This window comes from Indicator indicator, chromosome 7, assembly GCF_027791375.1.
Source record: "Indicator indicator isolate 239-I01 chromosome 7, UM_Iind_1.1, whole genome shotgun sequence".
Lineage (NCBI taxonomy): Eukaryota > Metazoa > Chordata > Aves > Piciformes > Indicatoridae > Indicator > Indicator indicator.
The window spans coordinates 18456716-18476221 of record NC_072016.1 but is presented as its reverse complement, the minus strand read 5'-3'; the positions used below and the strand labels follow the sequence as shown (position 1 = coordinate 18476221).

General features: G+C 42.4%; 1 protein-coding gene across 1 annotated transcript in view; it reads right to left on the bottom strand.

Moving 5' to 3' along the window:
- Positions 1–16763, bottom strand: part of PIK3AP1 (phosphoinositide-3-kinase adaptor protein 1) — a 38053-nt gene extending 21290 nt beyond the window's left edge. Inside the window, exons 1-4 of the mRNA XM_054382694.1 lie at positions 16614–16763; positions 12899–12947; positions 10748–11164; positions 334–482 (exon numbers count right to left, since the gene is read on the bottom strand). Coding sequence (XP_054238669.1) covers positions 334–482; positions 10748–11164; positions 12899–12947; positions 16614–16763 — 765 coding nt within the window. The remainder of the gene's footprint in view (positions 1–333; positions 483–10747; positions 11165–12898; positions 12948–16613) is intronic.
- Between the last annotated feature and the right edge of the window lie 2743 nt (positions 16764–19506).

The window sequence follows — 19506 nt, the reverse complement described above, 5'->3', positions numbered from 1 at the left end:
CACCTTACTCTACTTGCCACTCCTAAATCTCACCAGAATGGAAGACAGAAAATCAAGAGTGTTGTGTGTACCTCCCTCACAGCACACAGAAGCAGTTATGTTGATGAAAATATCTTTCAGTAAGTGATGCTGTGGTCTAGACAACACTGAGCACTGCATAGGGAACTGAGCTCACTAAACAGAGACACTGGGGACAGGGGACTGAAAGGGAAGGTGACACAAAAGGAGTTAGGGACCAATTCCCAGTCCTGTAATGCTGTCTATTATAGAGCAGCATAATGGGTTGCATCAGCCCACAGTAAGAACGTAGCCCGAGGAGTGGACATACAGTACCCCACACCGTATGCGGTCAGGCTGCACCACCAGATGGTCCCCAGTGCTCTTGGATGATCCATGTTCTTCACTCATGGCAAGTCTGTGGGAGTAAACTGGGTTCTTCTCGTCTTCTGTTTCTGTATCAGTCACAGAGTCACAGCCTGAGTCTAAACAAAGCATATAGAGTCCTGTTACATCATTTCTCTTTGCTGAAAATGCAGATCAAAAACATCCATCATGAGAAATATCCAGGGAGATGGTGACATAGAACTTTCTATTCTTCTCAAACTAGTGCTCAGAAAAGAGGATCTGGTTGAAGAAAGGGAAACTACAATGCTTCCTCTTTTTTTCTTCCTTAAAACAATTGCTGGGAAACTTTCACGAAGACACAGAAGCGCTGGAGCAGCACTAAACATGATTACGAAACAAACACCACATCTTTCAGCCGAGTCCCTTCTCACGTAAGATAGCAAAATCAGTGTGTCACCTAAGTGACCAAAAGCACTGGCTAACCTGTAGCATCCACAGAGTGAAGCTCCCAGCAGTCCAGGTTTCAATCAGAATCCCACAACCTCTGGATACATCAAGCTTCCACAAATCAGGAGAGCCAAATTTATTAAAGCAAGTGTTTGTGTCCTGCTAGTTTCCAGAAGTCAGTCTAGATTTCTTCATAATTGTTATTACTAAAGACTTAAACTTAGGGTATTTTAAATTCTTTGTCATGCATGTACATATATTTTTAATATTTTCTATTAATATTTAATATTATCTATTGATATTTAATATTTTTATTAATATTTAGTATTTTTAATAATATGCTATTTTATTAATTATATGAATGTAATTTTGCTATCGGGAGATGGGTTTTAAGCCACAATATTTTAGCAAATCCTTCAGATGGATTTTCTGCCCAATCATGGTGCAGGTACAGTTAACTTAAAGCATGTGAATCACTGCACATGGCAAGTAATCCTACATGAGTGCAAGTAGATTACTGCTTTAATGTTTGATGCAGAAAGAGTAAAGCAAATAATATGCAACTCTTAAGTTCAAGTAAGGCATCACCACCAACACTAGCATTTCTTAACAAACCTAGAACAGTACATGTAATTTAGCAAACAGATTTTAATACTGCACCAACACAAACCTTCAAATTTCACTAAAAAACTACTCTGACGTAAGGCTATGTACTGAGGATAGTGTCTTGGATTTTCAGACAGTAGTGCTAGGTATTACAGAAAATGGTTTAAATTTCTTAACTTCATATTTTAATTTATACTGTCCAAAGCCATTAGCTGCAAGAGCCAGACCTCAGTTTTGGGAACCCTTCTTTTAGGGAAAGGTGGACTGTTCTCACCTAGGAGTGCCAGGCTGCCAGGCTGCATGGGAGAAAATTAAAAAAACTGGTCTCATATCCTTCCCTTAACATGATAGCTATTACATCAGGCATTTGGCATATGCAAAGCAAGACACCATGTCTTTCAAGGAAGAGAAGAGGCAACTGTTACTAAAACAGTGTATCTGTAATCTCTGTTGGCTATTTCCATCATGACTGAATCAGAAAGAGTAAGCTCACTGCAAGTAAAAGCGCTTGTTACAACAAAGCATTAATGCCCAGGTAACATGGTCACAAGCTGACACTTGACTCCTGATAGTAAGGGTATCATGTTAATGGTTCCCAACATGGAACCATTAGCATGGTAATTTGTACCTCACTTGCCAAACATATGCTCCATTTCAGAGGAAAATGAAGCCTAAAAAGCTGTGGATGTCAGTTACAACACCTACAGTAAGCAAGGATAAGAGGGGAGCAAGGAGAAAATAAGCCTCTCCCCCAACCCCTTGCCTTTCTGCTTTACTGATTCTAGAATTATTTTAAGGGGTTCTGGTGTTGCTTGATCCTGTGTTGCACTTCCACATTCATGCAGCAGGGCTGACTGTCCAGAGGTCATATGTAAGAACAGAGCTGGTTGGGCAACACAGGAAGAGGCAAGCAATGTTAATCAGTAACTGGACTAACAGCTGATGGAACAGGCACTCAGAGTTTTGAGTACTGATTATTCATCTGTTTTTCCATTCATAAAATTCTGAAATTTCAACCTACCAACTTCCCACATAAGCTGTGACATGGTGCTATTGTCATCTTGAAAATTCCACTCACATGCTAGCAACTTGTAGATGTGCAAGCACTGGAAGTCCATTACATTTGGTAATATTCACACTCTAAAGTGACATGTTGTTAGATCAGGCTTCCCACTCACTAAGTAATGATAACTCATTTGCACACACAGATTCAGCAATTATAGCATTGTAATGATATCAAGGCTAGAAAGGCCATCACTGAGGAGATCAACAGACTCATAAGAAAGTTTAGTGAATATCTGAATTGAGCTTCTCCATAAGCAGCTGCTGTAGTCAACAGCTCATGGTTATGGACAGCTCTACCTTAACTGGAGGGCCTTTCTGTTCCCCTTTAAAGGAAGGCTATCTCAGGCCATGCTTGAGTCTGTGAAACACTTGTGAGAACAGCAGCAAGGGGGAGGAGATGTGGTCCAAGAAACCCAACCATATTTCCCCTTAAGAATGTGCCCCTCTCCAGGAAGCATCAGTAGCTGAGCTACAGAGACCAGCTCCATGCCAGCCCCTTCTTGCCTGTCCTGAAGGGCTCCCTGCACAGCTGCAGAAGCTCATCATCATGAAAAGCCCAGAGAAAATGCAGGTATGACCACATGCTTCATGAGCCATTTGGCAGCTTTAGAAACTACTAGGAAGCAGCCTGTCATTTTGACCTGCTGCTGCAGAGTGCACACAGCTCACTCCGTCATCCATTTCCTCCTAGCGAAGCTGGTGGGCTATCAGCATGGAGCTGGCAGCTGTGGTTTCTCAGAAGTCAGCCTGCACCACAGGACACATGAACATTCAAGAGTCAGCAGTCTGTCCAGATCACTCTTGTCATGCAGATATTAATGAAAATGGCAAAATCAGGCAACAATTTGTCCATATAGGTTCTGCATGTGCAGACTACTCCCTCACTGGCACCTGTGAACACTTCCCACTCCATCCGTCAATCAGCTCTCCAGCTGAGACAACTAGCTTTCACCAGGCCTAAGACTTTCACCTCAGTACACCCAGAGCAAGAGGGAAGGTCCTCAAAGAGAGCTCCTGCCATCACCTGAAGTCTGCAACTGGCCAGCCTCTTTTTCTGAAAAGTGAAAACAAGGACAAAGTCTCCCAGAGCAACTCTAGCTGCATTTCCAAGAAGCAGGCAGAGTACTGACAGAGCAGTCAAGGGAAGCAGGGAAAGTTATCTTTCATCATGCTAACCTCTGAACCCCGCTTTACCAAGGAGACACGCCCTCAGCAGAAAACAGGAAAATATAAGACTTTGTAAAACTGTCCCTACAGAACAAATAAAGCATGGGACATCTCTCCCTTCTCTCCAAACCCCTTGCATACAAGCATAACACCTAAAACCAGATTTCCAGTTCTACAAAGAAAGTAGCCACATTTCATTTGTCCTGTAAAATTGGAAGTTACAATAAACTAGTTCCATCTTCAACTGAAGAAACAAGCTGTATTTTACTGTGCCAAGTTTTGCTTGAGCCACTCTGCACACACAGTTACTAGTCCATCTCTTAAGGGAAGCTCTATCCTTACAAAGAATGCAACTCAGTTATGAAGAGACCTGTTGACAGGACCAGTGTTTCAGCACATTGTGAGAGTCCAAAAAGTACAGTTTTTACCTCTGCAACCTACTAAGACAATGTGTATCCTTAATACTCAGAAACATACACAGTATACTCTACAAAGCACATCTCAGCCAAACTTCAGGGAACAGATTGGCTTTGATATGTTTTAGAATAACAGACATGTAACTGAATGGAGAAAAATGTCTTTGCAGCAGAGTGTGAGAGGCTTTCATGATCTTTGTCTTATCCCAAGTGAATGAACTGGTTCACTTTTCTTGGTTCAGTGTTCCTAAATGCTATTTCCAAGTTATTTTTTAATTTCATATTTGAAATAAAAAGTATTCAGAAAAATCTGAATCACCAAAGTTGTTTAGAATACCAAGGACAATTCCATATCAATCCTATAAATACTGGAAGGTAGGAATGCGACAGTGGCCAAAAAAAAAAATACCATACTTGGGTTGCAGGAACCGGAAACTCAGCACATAGTTCTGAGAACAGTGATGTTAAGAAAGGAAAGTCTGAAAAGCCACAAGAAGTGACAAGGACATAAAAGAGAAAGCAAGAAAAAAAATACTATCCACTAGAAAACAGTGGTAAATAAAAACCTCAAGCATACTGGGAATTGGCAGAGAACAGGAAGGGAATCCACAGGATCAAAGGTAACTGCTGTAGGAATAACTTCAGTTTAGGGACAAATGCAACAGTAACTTCCAGTTGGCTCCTTCGGATGGGCTCAGTATGCAATTATTCCTGGCACTCATTATTAGTGTCAGATGAAAAATTGGACCAAGAATGCAAAGTCAGCTGCAAAGCACCTCACATGACATTTCCTCATGAGCAGATGTATGGGTAGGAATCACAGATGGGAAGTCCTTCCTGCATTAGCAACAGATGGGAAATGGGAACTGAATTAACATGCCTCTGTACCTCTGTAATTCTTAGCATGGAGACAGTGCCATACAGTCAACAGCTAGGAAACTGTCTACCACACATTATCTGCCCCAGCAATGCTCCTCAGCCTCCTGCGCCTTGACTACTGGATGGGGTGTTGTAGGTTCACAATGGGATCACTGGTCTGTAGTCTCCTCTTCCTCAGTAGCTCAGGAAGGTATGCTCTTGGTCTATAACACTGCAGACTACATGAAGACATCATTCACAATGATCTAAGCACAGGGAAGTTTCACAGAAGCTCTGCAATCTCCCCAGGATGACAAGACAACACTCAGAAACCTTATTACAGCTTAAAGATGAGGCTGCCATTTGTGACATCCTGCAAAGCTCTTACAGGCTCACAGCTCTTGTCTATTCACTAGCATCCCTGAGCTAAGAGCAGGGCCTTTAATGTAAAGAACTGGACACATCCAAGATTATTTATATAATTTAGACATTTACAACGAGGCTTAGTCACTACTAAAGCAACCTGTGGGGACATGATCAGAATTATAAGCTATAGATAAATATTATTAGTACTTGCAATGTGCATAAAGTCTACTGTAGCCCAATGCTTCCTAACCACACCAGTTCCTGTACTTTACTATTCTGGGCTCTCATGTCATTATTTCTGTCTAGAATGATAGCACCTAGCTTGCACCTACGCTAGCACTGCTTAGATCTCAATGTATCATGAAAGATGAGCTGTGAAGTATTGCTCTTAATCTGCATAAATGGAGAGTTTATGAAGCACCTTGATGACAATGCATCCATCCTGCAGCAGGGAAGACCATTTCAACAGCTCAATCCTATTTGCTACATTGGACAAATATGTCCAAGGATAAGGACGCTCATGCATCTCTCTCAATACCACTTGGAGACTTAATTAAGATTTCTCTCTGAAGTCTCTGTTTCCAGCATCAGTCATTTAAAACCATACCACCATCTGCAAGGCATGCTACCAGTATGTTCTCTCAACCTTAACTCCTGTGCAAGAGCATCACAGTTTCCTCTCCTTAACAGGCAACAAGAACCAGCCAGGCTGCAGAACTCCTGTATAATAACTACACCCAGAGGGATGACTAATACTTCACCCGTTCTTCTTCAAAGAGCAGGGTCAGAGAAGCATATCTTCTGTTTCAGCACAATTTCACAGACAAAAATACAGTTTTAAAAGTTCATTTAATTTTGTGCCTTCAACAAGGGGAAAGGAGCAAAGGAGGGAGGGAGGACTGCAGTACAATAGATTCTACTTCATATCCTCAAGGCCACTCCAATAAATTAGCAGAAATAAATGCTGGAAGTAATTGTCTGAGATAGGCCTATTCCAAACATACTCCCCCACAGAGCACCAGAAGCCATAAGTAAACACCAAATGGTCCTCAGCTTCACATTTCTCTGTCCGTTCAGGTCTGTACACAGATTCTTATCCCCTCCTACCTCCAGTTTGCTTCCTTTACTGTACTAGCCCTAAATGACAGTGATGAGCAAAAGTTAGCAATCAGCTCATCACAGAAGTGTCTGGACTGAAGGGAATCTCCCGTGTACTACCACTACAGCCCCCTGGTTTGACACACTTGAGAACATCTTATACATCTGTCCAAACTGACTTCAAACTCCAAGTAACTTATTCCACGGTTACTTTATCTTGACAGCTTAAGTCCAGCACAGGACCACAAAGATGATTAAGGAACCAGAGCATCTTTCATCTGAGGAGAGATTGCAGGAGCTGGAACTCTTCAGCCTGGAGAAAAGAAGACTTGAGAGAGATCTTATCAATGTTTACCTGACAGGAGGGAATGAAAAAGGAGCCAGACCTTTTCTTCATCGTGCCCACTAACAGGACAAGAGACAATTGGCACAAAATGAAACACACAAAATTCCCCTTGAACACAAGGAAATGCTTTATTACTCTGAGGGTAATCAAGCACTGGACCAGGTTGCTCAGAGAGGTTGTGAAGTCTCCACACGCAGAGATATTCGAAACCCGACTGGATATGGTCTTGGACAACCTGTTTCATGTGACCACACTTGAGCGAGGACATTGGACTAGATTATCTGAAGAGGTCACTTCCAACCTGAATGATTCTATCATATGCTCTCAGGTTTCATTTATGTTTTCACCAATGCAACAGAAGAAAGCCAGTAAGTTAATTTCACATGTACAGGAAAGAGAATTATAATAGTTCTTGTGGTTTCTGTTATGCCATTGCCTTCTCAAAAGCTCAAAAAGCTCAGTGCCTTGGTCTCCAACATCTCTTGATGAGTCCCTCACTAGCTGAAGTAACATTCCAGCTCTTCCTCACCTATGAGGCTCCAGCAAAATTCTCATCTTTTTTTGACTGCCATATTCCCCACATACTTCCTTACACCCACTTCCGATTCTCCTATTTGCAAGAAGTTGCTGGTGCCGATCTTCTTTATCGCTCACTTCACTGGAGAAGAGCTCTGCACAGCCAACGCTGCACTTGTCCTTCAACAGCATGGTTCACAGCTGTTACATGCAGCTATCACCTTAGCAATCTCTGGCAGATGTCTGCTTCCCTGGGTTTTTTCCCACAAGAGTTTGCTTGGGTACAGAAAGTTCAAAGCCACTGATTAATTAGTAAATGCTGTGGAAACATCAGGACATTTGAACTTTTTCAAAATGGCCTGGGTAAGGTCTGAAATAAATTGGAAAAGTTGAAATGTGCATAATATAAAACATGTCAACTGAGCTTTGAGAACATTAGGAGGGCAATAAAGGTCACTGACTCCAGCTGTGCAGTCCAGACACCCAGCTGCCCAATGCACACAGCATAGCATGGAACAGTATCACAAAGCAGCAAGAGGGCTTAAACAGCCGGCTGATGACTACATCCCACCAGACCTGAGCTGGCTTGTACAGTGCCATACTGAGTACATCCATGTCCTTAGCACAGCTATTGCATAGCCTGAAGAGCTTTCCCACAGAAAACTGGAGTGCCTGCAAATGCAAATCTTTGTGCCCTCTGTAGTCTGCAAGGATTGAGAAGCTGTAGAAGTGAAAACGTCCCATCTACAAGACAGCTAGAGTCAGTGTCAGCACAGTTAGTTCTCAACAAGGCTAGATAGGTGGTTCCTCATTTCTGAAATAATAAAAATTAAAATAGCTTTCACTGTGCAATGTCTGGAGGTGTCATGTTCCCATGATGCACTAAAACTAGAGCCTAAGAACAGCACCAGAGGCAACAGAATAGCCTGAGCAGGGCCAGTGTACTGGCTCTGGAGAAGTATTTGCCCTCATCATGTCCTGTGTCATATGCTCCACTAGCTCACGATTTAGCTAGTAGGAAGCTGAAGTGTTAATTTTGTTACTCTGAGGGTAGTCAAACACTGGACGAGGTTGCTTAGAGAGGTTGTGAAGTCTCCACATGCAGAGATATTCAAAACCTGAACATGTGAATACCTGAAGCTGAACTGTCAATTTTGCATCAGGCTTAGTTTTTTAAATGTGTGCTGTCCCCACTGTTAGCAGTACTGGTGAACATGTGTGAAGAGAAGCACTTCCCAGAGGAAATCATCCAAACAAATCATTTCAAATATGGTCATAAACTTTCTCTGCTAGGTACTGTAGGAACTGAGGGCTCAGAAAAAGTTCAGTCTGCTGTAGAATGGACTTAACTGAGAACCTTCTAAGAGCTTCTGACTCCAAAAGCTTTCATCTAAAATCCTAACAATGAAGCCCTGGGAGCAGAGTACAAACTGTTTCTCTGTTGGAGAGGTCTGCTATCACAAACGCTCTTAAGTCACTCACGCTGAAGTTGGCTGCAAGCAACCTATAAGGTAGATGCTACATTTTATTACGAATCAAGAAGAAATTTTTCACAGTTTCACCCAAAAAGGGAACTAGGTACACCTGGGATTACCTTCTCTTCAGCAGAAGCATCAGAGCATTTGCATTTGATGCCATTCACAAAACTTGGTTTGTAAAATCACATGATGGCAGAGATTACCACTCATTTTTTCCCCACAGAAGTAAAATTTGAAGATTCATCCAAATACTTTCACCATGAAACTAGCCTATCTGAAGTAGGTTTCCCTTCAGAAGAGTCAGAACAACAGAGAGATGGTTTGCCTTGGCAACTGCTATGATGTGCACACAGAAACACTACCCAACTTGTGCATGCAGCTGACAGATAGGGCTCCCACAACAGTAATGGAAGTCCAGAAATTCGGCATCTTTGTCTACCAAACTATTTGGAAAATGCTACAGCAGATTCTACAGCAATTGAGTTCAGTTTTTATTTCATTTTTCTCTCAGTCAAATATTTTTGAGATATATTGAAGTCAATCTGAGATCAATATATGCTTGTTTAAGTGAGAAAACAGAAAATAAATCAGGGGAGTTTTGTTATGCAGAAACATCAACAAAAATCCGAAGCACAATCACCCCTTCAAAACATCATTTACATAAAGCTAAAGCACAGGGCTTTTTCAGCACATGCTAACTTGCAGCAGAGAGATGACACCTCTGGAGCAGGACTCTATATCCCACTGTGAAAAGTCAGCCTGTAGTGTCTTATCCCAAAGACGCTTTGTCACAGATGCATGGCAGCCAGCCCACTAAACTGCAAGGCATGCAACGTACTCTCTGCTGCTCAGACAGACAGAATAACGCTACCCATAAGACCCACCTCTGCTCCTTCCCAGGGTGAGCCCCATGAAGCACTGGAAAGATCTAGCACCCCGGTCCTCTGAGCACAGCTCTCAGTGTGCCAAGGGGCAGCCAGCTGTACACCGAGAGAGTGACCTCATCTATGGATAACCAGTTGAAGTGGAAGAGACGAGACAGGTCAGCTTAATACAACTGATTGACTGCATCCGGCATCAGAGAGTGGAAGCTGCTCTTCAGCTGACAAGGCTCTGCATTCAGTGCAGCACTGCCAACACACTTTCCCAGCATAAAAATCAGATTTTAGGTGCCTCCTTTTAACAAACACAGAAAGAAAAGCAGGAGTTTTTCTAATGCCCCATGTCGTGCTTTGTGCACTCAGAACACAGCAAGTCAGAAGCGATCCTCAAAAGTGGGCTCCAGGAAGAAATTTCAGGATGAGCACCCATTTGCACTCTCATGCATTCTCCAGCTACAATAGAACTTACCCCTCCTCTGGTCTAAAATAACTCTTCTTCTCTAGAGTTTAGGAAAGTTCAGACAACTACATTCACTACATCGGGCTTCAGTAGTCTCCAGCTGTTAATAGCTTCTGTGCTACTTAAGTCCTCTGTGCTTGTTAGGAAGTGATCACTTTCAGACTGGTTGGGTTATTTTTAATACCATCAGTGCAATTCTTCCATTAACCTCTGCTGTGCCATCACAGGTAACAAGCTGATCTGTTGCCAGTAGGGCTGTAACTCAGCCTTTAATGATAGAGAATACATATTAGACAGCCTTATTTTAGTTCCGATATGACAGAAACGTGAGTCTGAAGGAAAAGATAATTTTCCAAAAGTTTGGGTCAATAAACTGCAGGGCACAATATTTACAGGCAGAACTTTAGAGATACACAGTTTTTATTTTCAGTTTGCATTCAAAACCAGGCATCTAAGATAACCTCCAAATTCAGAAGTTTTCTGAGTCACTCGTAGTCTCTCCTGAACTAGGGACCAATTGACCAGGCATAGAAAAACTGGCATGCAGAAATTCCTTGTTTACAAGGGTTTTGCTATTTGCTTTAGTCTTCTATTTCAATAAAACACATTATCAGTGTTAAAATAAAGATAAACTATGCAACATACCTCCCTCCTCCAATCCCTGACCAGACAGAACAGCTCCACAGCTGCTATCTTACCTTCTGAAATAGCTTTCTTGACAGCTGCAAGGTAAGCATCAGGCTCATCATCATTTGTGAGTTCTTGCCACTGAGACCAGTCCTTGAAGAAGGTCAAATAGTCATCACAGTCTGTAACACCGCAGAACAGCTTGACAACTTTGTATGGGGGCCATAAAGCTTCCTGAAGGCTCTGAAGGACAGGAGGAAGATAAAAACTCTGCACCAGTTCAGCAGATAGTAAAAGTATGATGCTCCGACTTCTGTTGAACAGGTCCAGGTCCTGGTGGGAGATGGCAGATTTGCCTTCCAGCTGGTAGCTCAGAATCCGATGCTTTCCAACATGCCGAGTAAAGAGGAAGAGGTTCTGGAGGTACTGACACCATTCGGTGGCATCACTTGCATACACAATCAGCACATCATATTCTCCAGGGGTTCCTGTACAGGTGCAAGATTATCACAGGGAGGAGGATTAAACTCAAAGCAAGAATTGACCTACAGCACTGCATCAAAAACCCCACAAGGCTTTGTAACTCATGTCAGAGGTCCAAAGCCCTTCAAAAGAACAGCAGATATATCCAGAGTGAAGTGCTCACAGCCACGGAGCAATTCTAAGGGTGGATGAACCCCTACTTGTATTTACTCTGCTAAAATTTAAGTAGTTTTTTCATTCTCAAAAACTTTCCTATGAAGAAGGGGATTTCCTATGTAGTTTCAAGTGAAACAAACCACATGTGGATATTCACAGATTTAAAGCATATAGATATGGGGGGGAAAAAAAGGCTTGAAAAGGTGAGTTCATCTTTCTGTGTCAAGTGGAATCACTTTAGGCAATTTTAGGGTCTCTGCAACGCAAATGCAGACCATTACATGCTCAAGCAGAGTGAACACTAAACATAGCACACCTAAAATAAGAAAGGCCTTTGTTTAAGTGAGGTCCCACAATGCTTACAGGAAGTCATTATGGTTTCCATGGTATTAAACATTTGCTTTCATTGCAGCAGAAAGGAAAATGCCTGCAAAGTATGTGTGAAACTGAAGTGTACACCAACTCCAATGCTCACACGCAGCAATTTTATCATTCAGGCTTCAGATGCTTAAGAGTTCTTCCCCCAGAACTGACATATAAAGGTGTCCCAAACATTTCAGCATGACAAACTCTCCCTCCAGAAAGAACTAATGCAGTAGTGATGGCCATAATACAGTCTAAAATACATTCACCAGAGTTGACTTATTCCATAATTCTCAAGTGCAGCTCCTACCTACACACTACTTGGCTTCTATGCTCTGGAATGAAAGCACTTTAAAAACCTGTTCCCACCTTGTGAAGAAGATCACATGCAGATTGAACCAGTGTAACATGATACAGAGCACACCAACCAATCTTGAGAAAACTTTTAAGTCTAAATTTAATTTTCTTATTCACTTGTGAAGAAGTTTATCCAAATTCAAGGATTATGGCTGTGGTCCTATGTTAGATTTCAGTGGTGAGCACTTCACATCTTCCTAACAAATTATCTTCTTCTAATACCAGTTTGACTCCTATTTAAAAGTGTCAACATTCCAAACTCATCTTGATCCAGAAGCAAGCAAACAAAGGAGATTTTTCTAATTAAAGTAGAAGGCAATGCCTAAAATTTGGAATGCCAAAACTAGCACAGAGTGAATTTACCAGAACTGAAAAATAACAGTTTTGCAGTCACCTTATTAAAATTCATTCCAAAATGAACAGCCTCTAAAGACTCTATTCTGCCACCTTCCCCTAGACTTTTATTTGGAAGTGAAGGTTGAAACGATGTCTAGCCTATGGCACCACAACTCTAAACCGTAAAATTAACAACTTTAAATTGTAGTTGAGCAGAAGTGGTACAGTTGAGAAGTGTGGAGCTGTGTTCTGTGCTCAACCAACAGCATTATGGTTACCTGCATAAACTGAAAGTCTCTAGCAGTGAAAGGATAGTGTCCTAGTTAGGAAGAACATGGGCACTGCCATTCGGCAGTATTCATTAGGACAGCTGCATGTTTCTGTGTGAATACAGCTCCTGAACCCCAACTATTCTCAATGGAGGGGATCCAGAAAACCAATAAAGCAGACAGACAAATCCAAAGCCTTGGGCCCTTAAAAGCTAAGAGTGCAGAACTGCTGTGAAAAAAAAAAGATGGCTTTCACACCATTGAGAACACCACTATCACCAAAATATTGCTTCTGGCTGAACACCACCTCGAAAAGACAACAGAATCACAAGCAGAAAACAGGAAGACCAAGCAGAATCAGGATGTCAGTTGTTTTATTCTAGAAAGGGAGGAGTACCAGGACTTCTGCTTCCACTGTCATGTGTTGATTTACATGCAGCACAGTGGAAAGGGCAGTACAACTATCTGCCAAATATGGGGCCCCACGCACTGCAGCACAGCCAGCTAAGCCCAACCTTATCAGGTGGAGAGATGAGACAGTGACCCTCTGAAGTGTGCCCACAGCTTCTAACATCCTTCCTTGGTGCTCTCTGGAAGAATTCCCCTCCAGACTCTGGGGAAAGTGGCAGTGGCCTCCAGAATATCCTGACATTCTGTGAAACTGAATAACTAATCCTAACATCCATTTTTAAGAGGAGTACAACTTCCACAACTCAACAAGCCCTTCTCCAGTATTCCAATGAAAGGAAGCAGCTGTGCTCGGAGAGGATGCAGGGTCAGTGAGCCACTGATTTTAAACATGCATTGTACTGTAGGGGCACTAAGTATCCAAGAAGCTTTCTTTCTCCAGTATGTAGGTAAAAGATGAAAATTTCATAGACTCTCTGCAAGTTCCCTCCCCCCTTCCAGCATTTATATTCCTGGAGACACCACCCAGAGCTTTTCACCCTGCAGAAAGGACTTCACCTGGTGTTTAGGAAAGGTACTGATTCCCTAGAAAGCACTGCTCAGCCTGCACACCATTCCCCTTAACAATGCTGTGTCAGCTCTCCTCAGGTCCTCTTACCTCAGCAGCTATAGCCTTTTACATTTACAGGATAAACAGAGGAACAATGTCTTTAAAAGGAGAAGCGAGAAATAAAATTACTGACTCCACTTTTAGAGACAAGGAAACTCTCTATGTTCATAAGCAAAAATACTGGAAGTGGGTTTTAAGGGCTAAAAAAGCTTAAGTCAACAATGGGACTGTGCCAAAGAAACAAAAAATAATCTAGAAACAGTTTTCAATTTCAACACCCTCTTATAAAAGGATGACACAGGACTCATTTTCCTGGATCATGCTATTAGCTGTCTAACAAAATACCTCCCTTTGCAGCACCAACTATTGTCCAGTCCTCAGGGAAAAGTATAATAAATAGAGAATTCAGAATGTTTTGTGGAGATTTTCTCCCAAGTCTTCACACATCAATCAGAGAACTCACAGAGAACACTCCGATGCACACTTTATACTCTGTTTTACACATAATAGGAGATCAACAGGTGAACACCAAGCATTTTATTTCTTTAAACCCTGACCTTAGACGGATGCTTTGACAATGCATTCAACATGCTGATTTTGGAAAAACAAACACAAGGAAGTCTTCAAGTAAGAAAGATATGAACAGTATATGCTGCAGCAGGTTGAAGAAAGATTTGTGCCAGCCAACTATTTCAAAAATCTTTTACACTCTCAAGTGTAACCTGGTTTAAATTTTAACACCTTGTTTCTACATTCCTAAATTTAGGGTATCAAAGTGACTTTTACTTCTGTTTACAAAATGTCATCCTTATTAATAATATTGCAGGCCACGTTTAACTATTTTGCAGAAAAACATCCAGATGTGATTGTTACACTTTGCAATGCTAAACCATAATCATTGGACTCCTTTCCAGTTGTAATTGCCTCTTCAGTGCTTAGTTGCACACTCCATTATACAGCAATGATAGACGACTCATGAGATTACAACCTAGTACTGTACAAATGCTTAAGATCTCTAATTGAGGTGGAGTAAATAACACAGAGAACATGATATATAGCTTTTCCTAGCATATAAATTATACAGAGAATGGAAGGGGATGAATAAATTCAGTCAAAATCAGAGAATGCCCATGACGAGAGAATAAAAGTGTCCTATAGCAATAGACTATATCATACCTTCATAGTCCTTCTCTGAGAAGCAAATTAGACTCATCTTCAAACCATGTTTGGGATTAGGAAGGTGACAATCTTTGAGTTCAGAGCAAACATGGGATAGTGGTTTATGGCCACACTGTACAATTTTGATTACCATTACATCTTGCCCACTTATCACTTCCCAAATTTGAAACAGATGTCATCAACTGTTACTGCCTATTGTTTCATTCTACAAGCCAAGGTTTGACATTTTTTCAACCTACAGATCATAAATAGTTTGCCGTAGTACTTGTGGGTCCCATAAAGAAAATTCAGGGCCTCTAACAATACACAGCTTTTCTGTGTCATCTTTCACATTCCTCTCCCAAACAGACCATGAATTTTCGTTGCTCACACACTGGGTAAAAAAAATTACAAACAAATCCTTTACTCCAACACAGACGATGATCAAGCAAATCTATTTTCATCTGCTAGACTAAGTCCAGCTCATATTTGGACTAGATGAAAAAGCACTGCTTTGCCTGTTCTCGGTTTGCTTTGGGATTCACATGTATGGAGAATATACAAATAAGGCAGTCCAAAATACAAAACCTTGACACGACGTTAACTTCCTTTGAAAGACAATTGACTATGATATAAATGAAACCCAACCCAAGGGGTCTTAATAAATAAATTCCTAAAAGAGAGGGCTTTCAAGAGGTGTTAGAAGCTGCCTGTGTGCCATCAACAGAAGTCCTCAGCACCCTTCATATTTCAGTGTCTGAAGTATGTGTGTTTAAGTGATGTTATGAGGAAATGAATGCATTCTTTGCCTAGCTGGAATGCGTAACACAGTAAGAGTAATCACATGCAGCAATTATTAACATCCTAGCAAGACCTCTCGCTGACTGGAATAGAAAACCTTCACTGCAAACAAGTGGAAATAGCAGAATCAAAGTAGGTAAGTTTTGCAAACTCAGCTTCAGCGATTAGGAACACAAGATTTGCATTATGATATGCAAAACTAAAATTGTTCTACTTTAAGAATCTCTGTGAAATCACCTTCTGTTTATAAGGAGAAAAGCAGTTTTGCCCACAAGTCCCCTGAGGCCTCCGTTTAGCTTATTTTTACATCAGAAGGAGATATGCGTCAGTGAAACATTAACGTTACTTCACACCCCTAGAATGGCACGTTTTTCCTTTTTTAGATAAAACACATACACTTCCCTGCAGGGAGGGGAACTTGCGAATTGGGCATTAGTAGGACTTACACAACACCGGCTATACCACTCTGTCTGGAGTTCACAGCTTTATTCTAACACGTTTTACCTGCGTGTTACCTAACACATTTTCATTGATGGCAACCTAGCTTAGTGATCCTGGCCACTGTGGCAAGGAGCATCAAGTCATACCCCAAAAGGGAAGTATGCAAATACAGGTGGCTAAAGCAGTATTTAGGACGAACTAAGGGCTTTACAAAACATCACAGAAAAACATCTAAGTGCTAAAAGACGTACAGGGACAGATTCCTCTACAGAAGACCCTCCCTCAGAGCTAGCTGAGATGCCAGCCTGAAGTGCACTCACAACAGAAGAGAGCTCTGCCAGCACCAGCCCAGAATTCAAGCCAAGTAAGAGGTAGAAAGCTCAGCAACCTGGCTGCGAACAAAGGAGCCACCGCTGCTCTGAAGAGCCCTGGAGCCTTCCCTAGGCTCCGGGAGCGGACCATTCCACCCCTTTCTACAGCACCAGAGAGCCAGGGCCGAGCAGAACCGCTCCCCAGAGCCGCTCCCCAGCGCCGCCCCGCCACCTGCCCGCTTACCGGTGCCAACGCGTCAGACAGCCCGCTCACGGGCTGGGCTGCGGCGGAGAGCGGGGTCAGCGTCTGCCCCCGTCGCGCAAGGAGAAACCCTGCCTCTCCTCCCGGCTCCCGGGGCGAGGAGCAGCCGCGGCACTTACCGGGGACAGCCATGGTCCGGGACTGGCAAGGAAAGGGTAGCTCCGCTTCCTTCACATGGCCAGTGGAGCAGCTCGACACGTCCCTCCCACGTCCACTTCCTCGACCCCGGCCGGGCGCTCGGTCCAAGCGCTGTCCCGGCGCACGGCCCCGCCTCCCGCCCCGCCGGGGCTGGAGGGCGCTCGGCCCGCGACGCCCCCTGCAGAACCGGGCATAGGGCGCTACGGCCCGGCTCCGCATCGCCTGCCAGGTAGCTGGCGGGTTCTCCGGCTATAGGACAGAAATCTCTTTCCAGCGGGCTCTGATCGTGCATTCCATAGGTGGCCGAGGAAGGCCACGAGAATAGGTTGCGTGTTACAGCAACAGAGAAACTCTAGCTCCTTCGTCACGGTAAACTTCCAGCAACGGCCGTGGGAGAGAAGAAGCGAGAGCTGCTTTATGCACACCCTTAACTTAGGCTTTGACTTCTGTCTTCTACAAGCAAGTTTTATCTTTTCCTAGTGGAAAAACAAATCGTTCCATGTAGAATAGTAAGCAGCTTCTTGTTGCGTTGTTTTGTTTTCCTCCAGATGTTGTCTTCTAACCTAGATTTACCTGATTCCATATGACTAAATTTGAGTACAGAGAAAATAAGCAGTGGAAAGACACTGTTGGAGTTCAGAGAGTAAGAATCAGTTTAATTTTGTCACTGAGGACAAAGGAACAGATTCTGCCTAAATAATTGTCTGTTCCTACATAAACTGGGAAAAATCCCTTGTACTGATGTGCATTCAAAAACATTTGCTGAAAACCAGTGACTTTTTCATTGACACACTTCAGCAAAGCAAATGCAAATTCTCTGCAGCCTAGTTTCCCAGTCAAGACAGTCACTTTCAAGCAGAGAGGACATTCCATGTGTAGCTTAGTGTCACATCAGAACAGCGCTAGTTACAAACAGCAAGGAACCAACTGGTTCCTACTAGTCAACTCTATCTTAGAAGTCGGTCAAACTCCCATTACCTCCAAATCTTTCTTTACCCAAAACTTAGCTTATGAACTGCATGTCACAGCCTGTCATTCAAAACCAGAGTATTTGCTCCACAATAAGAAAGTACTAGGACAAAAACCACTTTCTGATGATACAACCTTATAAGAAGCCCCAGATATGCAGGGAGGAAACGACCCCTTTCCCATTCTGAACCATTCTCAAAAAGTACAATAGAATAAAGAACACCTGGGCACTGGAGAACTGTGCCAATACAGAATCTCTTGGGATTTATGTGAGTGGCAAAACAATTCAGTAGTTGGAAATTGGAGACTCTAGCCAAATTATCTGACTATTACAGAACAATACACAGATACTAAAAACTAATAAACCAGATGGATAACCATGTATATGACTTTATAATTTTCATTCCCCAGTATTTCCCCTGTAGAATTGTTTATCTTCTAATTTCAGAAGACAAAGTTTAAAAATAAAATCATCTCTGTGGTGTTAGATGAGAATTTCAACGAACTTTCAAATGCTTTTTCTCTTTAAAGCCTTGCAGTATCACACAAAGGCTGAGCACAGTCAGCTTCCTGCTTTGTGGAAACCCATAGGGCTTATCCATATGTATCAGCATCACTTCAGATGAGGTGTATTTTATTTAATCAACACAAAGCCCACAGGAAACCTCTTCAGGGTTTAAATTTCTGAAGTCACTAAATTGAAATCAATGTGCCTCCCGCAAAAGAGCTTAAGTAAAATAAATGCTAGTGTGTTGTTTCATCAATTTTTACAGTAACCCCCACCTAAAAACCCAGATGACAAATAAGGCCAGAGCCCTTTCACACCCTAGAACATTAGACTGGCCTAAGAGAAAGTTACACATCTTTTAATGAATTAAGAAGAAAATGAGGAAATAGAGGGAGATCTTTGTTCTCCTTTATCCAAAACAGACTGTACAAATCTTAATCTTCCTCCCATCAGTTCATGACAGCAAGTGAACACAGTTGCATTTGCTTTTGAGTGCCTGTCTTATCCCTGTCCAAAGAAAAGGACTAGATTTCTCTTTATGGTGTCATTGCTTTTTTGCTAGGCATTTTTAAGGGATAACAAAGAAAGGATTCACTAAGAGTTTAAATACTCATGCCATGACCACTTTTTCTTGGCCACAAAAGGAGTGGGAAAAGCAGCGACTTCTAACTGGAATGCTCTCTTCTGAGGCAAACAGCTCTCTCTGTAGGCTTGACCAAAGAGATACACCAGCCAAGAAGGAGGGTTGAAAAGACCTGTTATGAAGAGGTAAGGAGAGAAAAGGAATTCACAAGTAGCAGTGTAGATCTGTTGAATTTGATTGATTTTTAGATCCCAGGATCTCCCACTACTGCCTTAGGGAATACAAGAACAAAATAGCTCTTCTTGCATGATTACTATCAGGTCATCTGGCAGGCACAATGCACGGGAACACACCTAGACAGCCACACACAACTGAAGAGCAGCAGTCACACAACATCTGGGAACAGATCTAACTGGCAAAGGCTTTGCAGGAAAGGGAGAAGCTTATTTAACCAGGCGAGAAGCAAAGTAAGCCAGTGAAGCAAACACAGCCAGTAATTTCCCTGGTGCCTCACAGCAGTTGCTTCAGACAGCTGGACTTAAAATAAGGACAGTTTACTACCAATGGCTGCATCTCTTCCTTTCTGATGCAGACAGAAAACACAGAACTTGTGCTGAGCTTTGCAGATGAAGCTTGCAGCTGTAGATTGCTCTAGATGGAAGCTACAAAGAACTGAA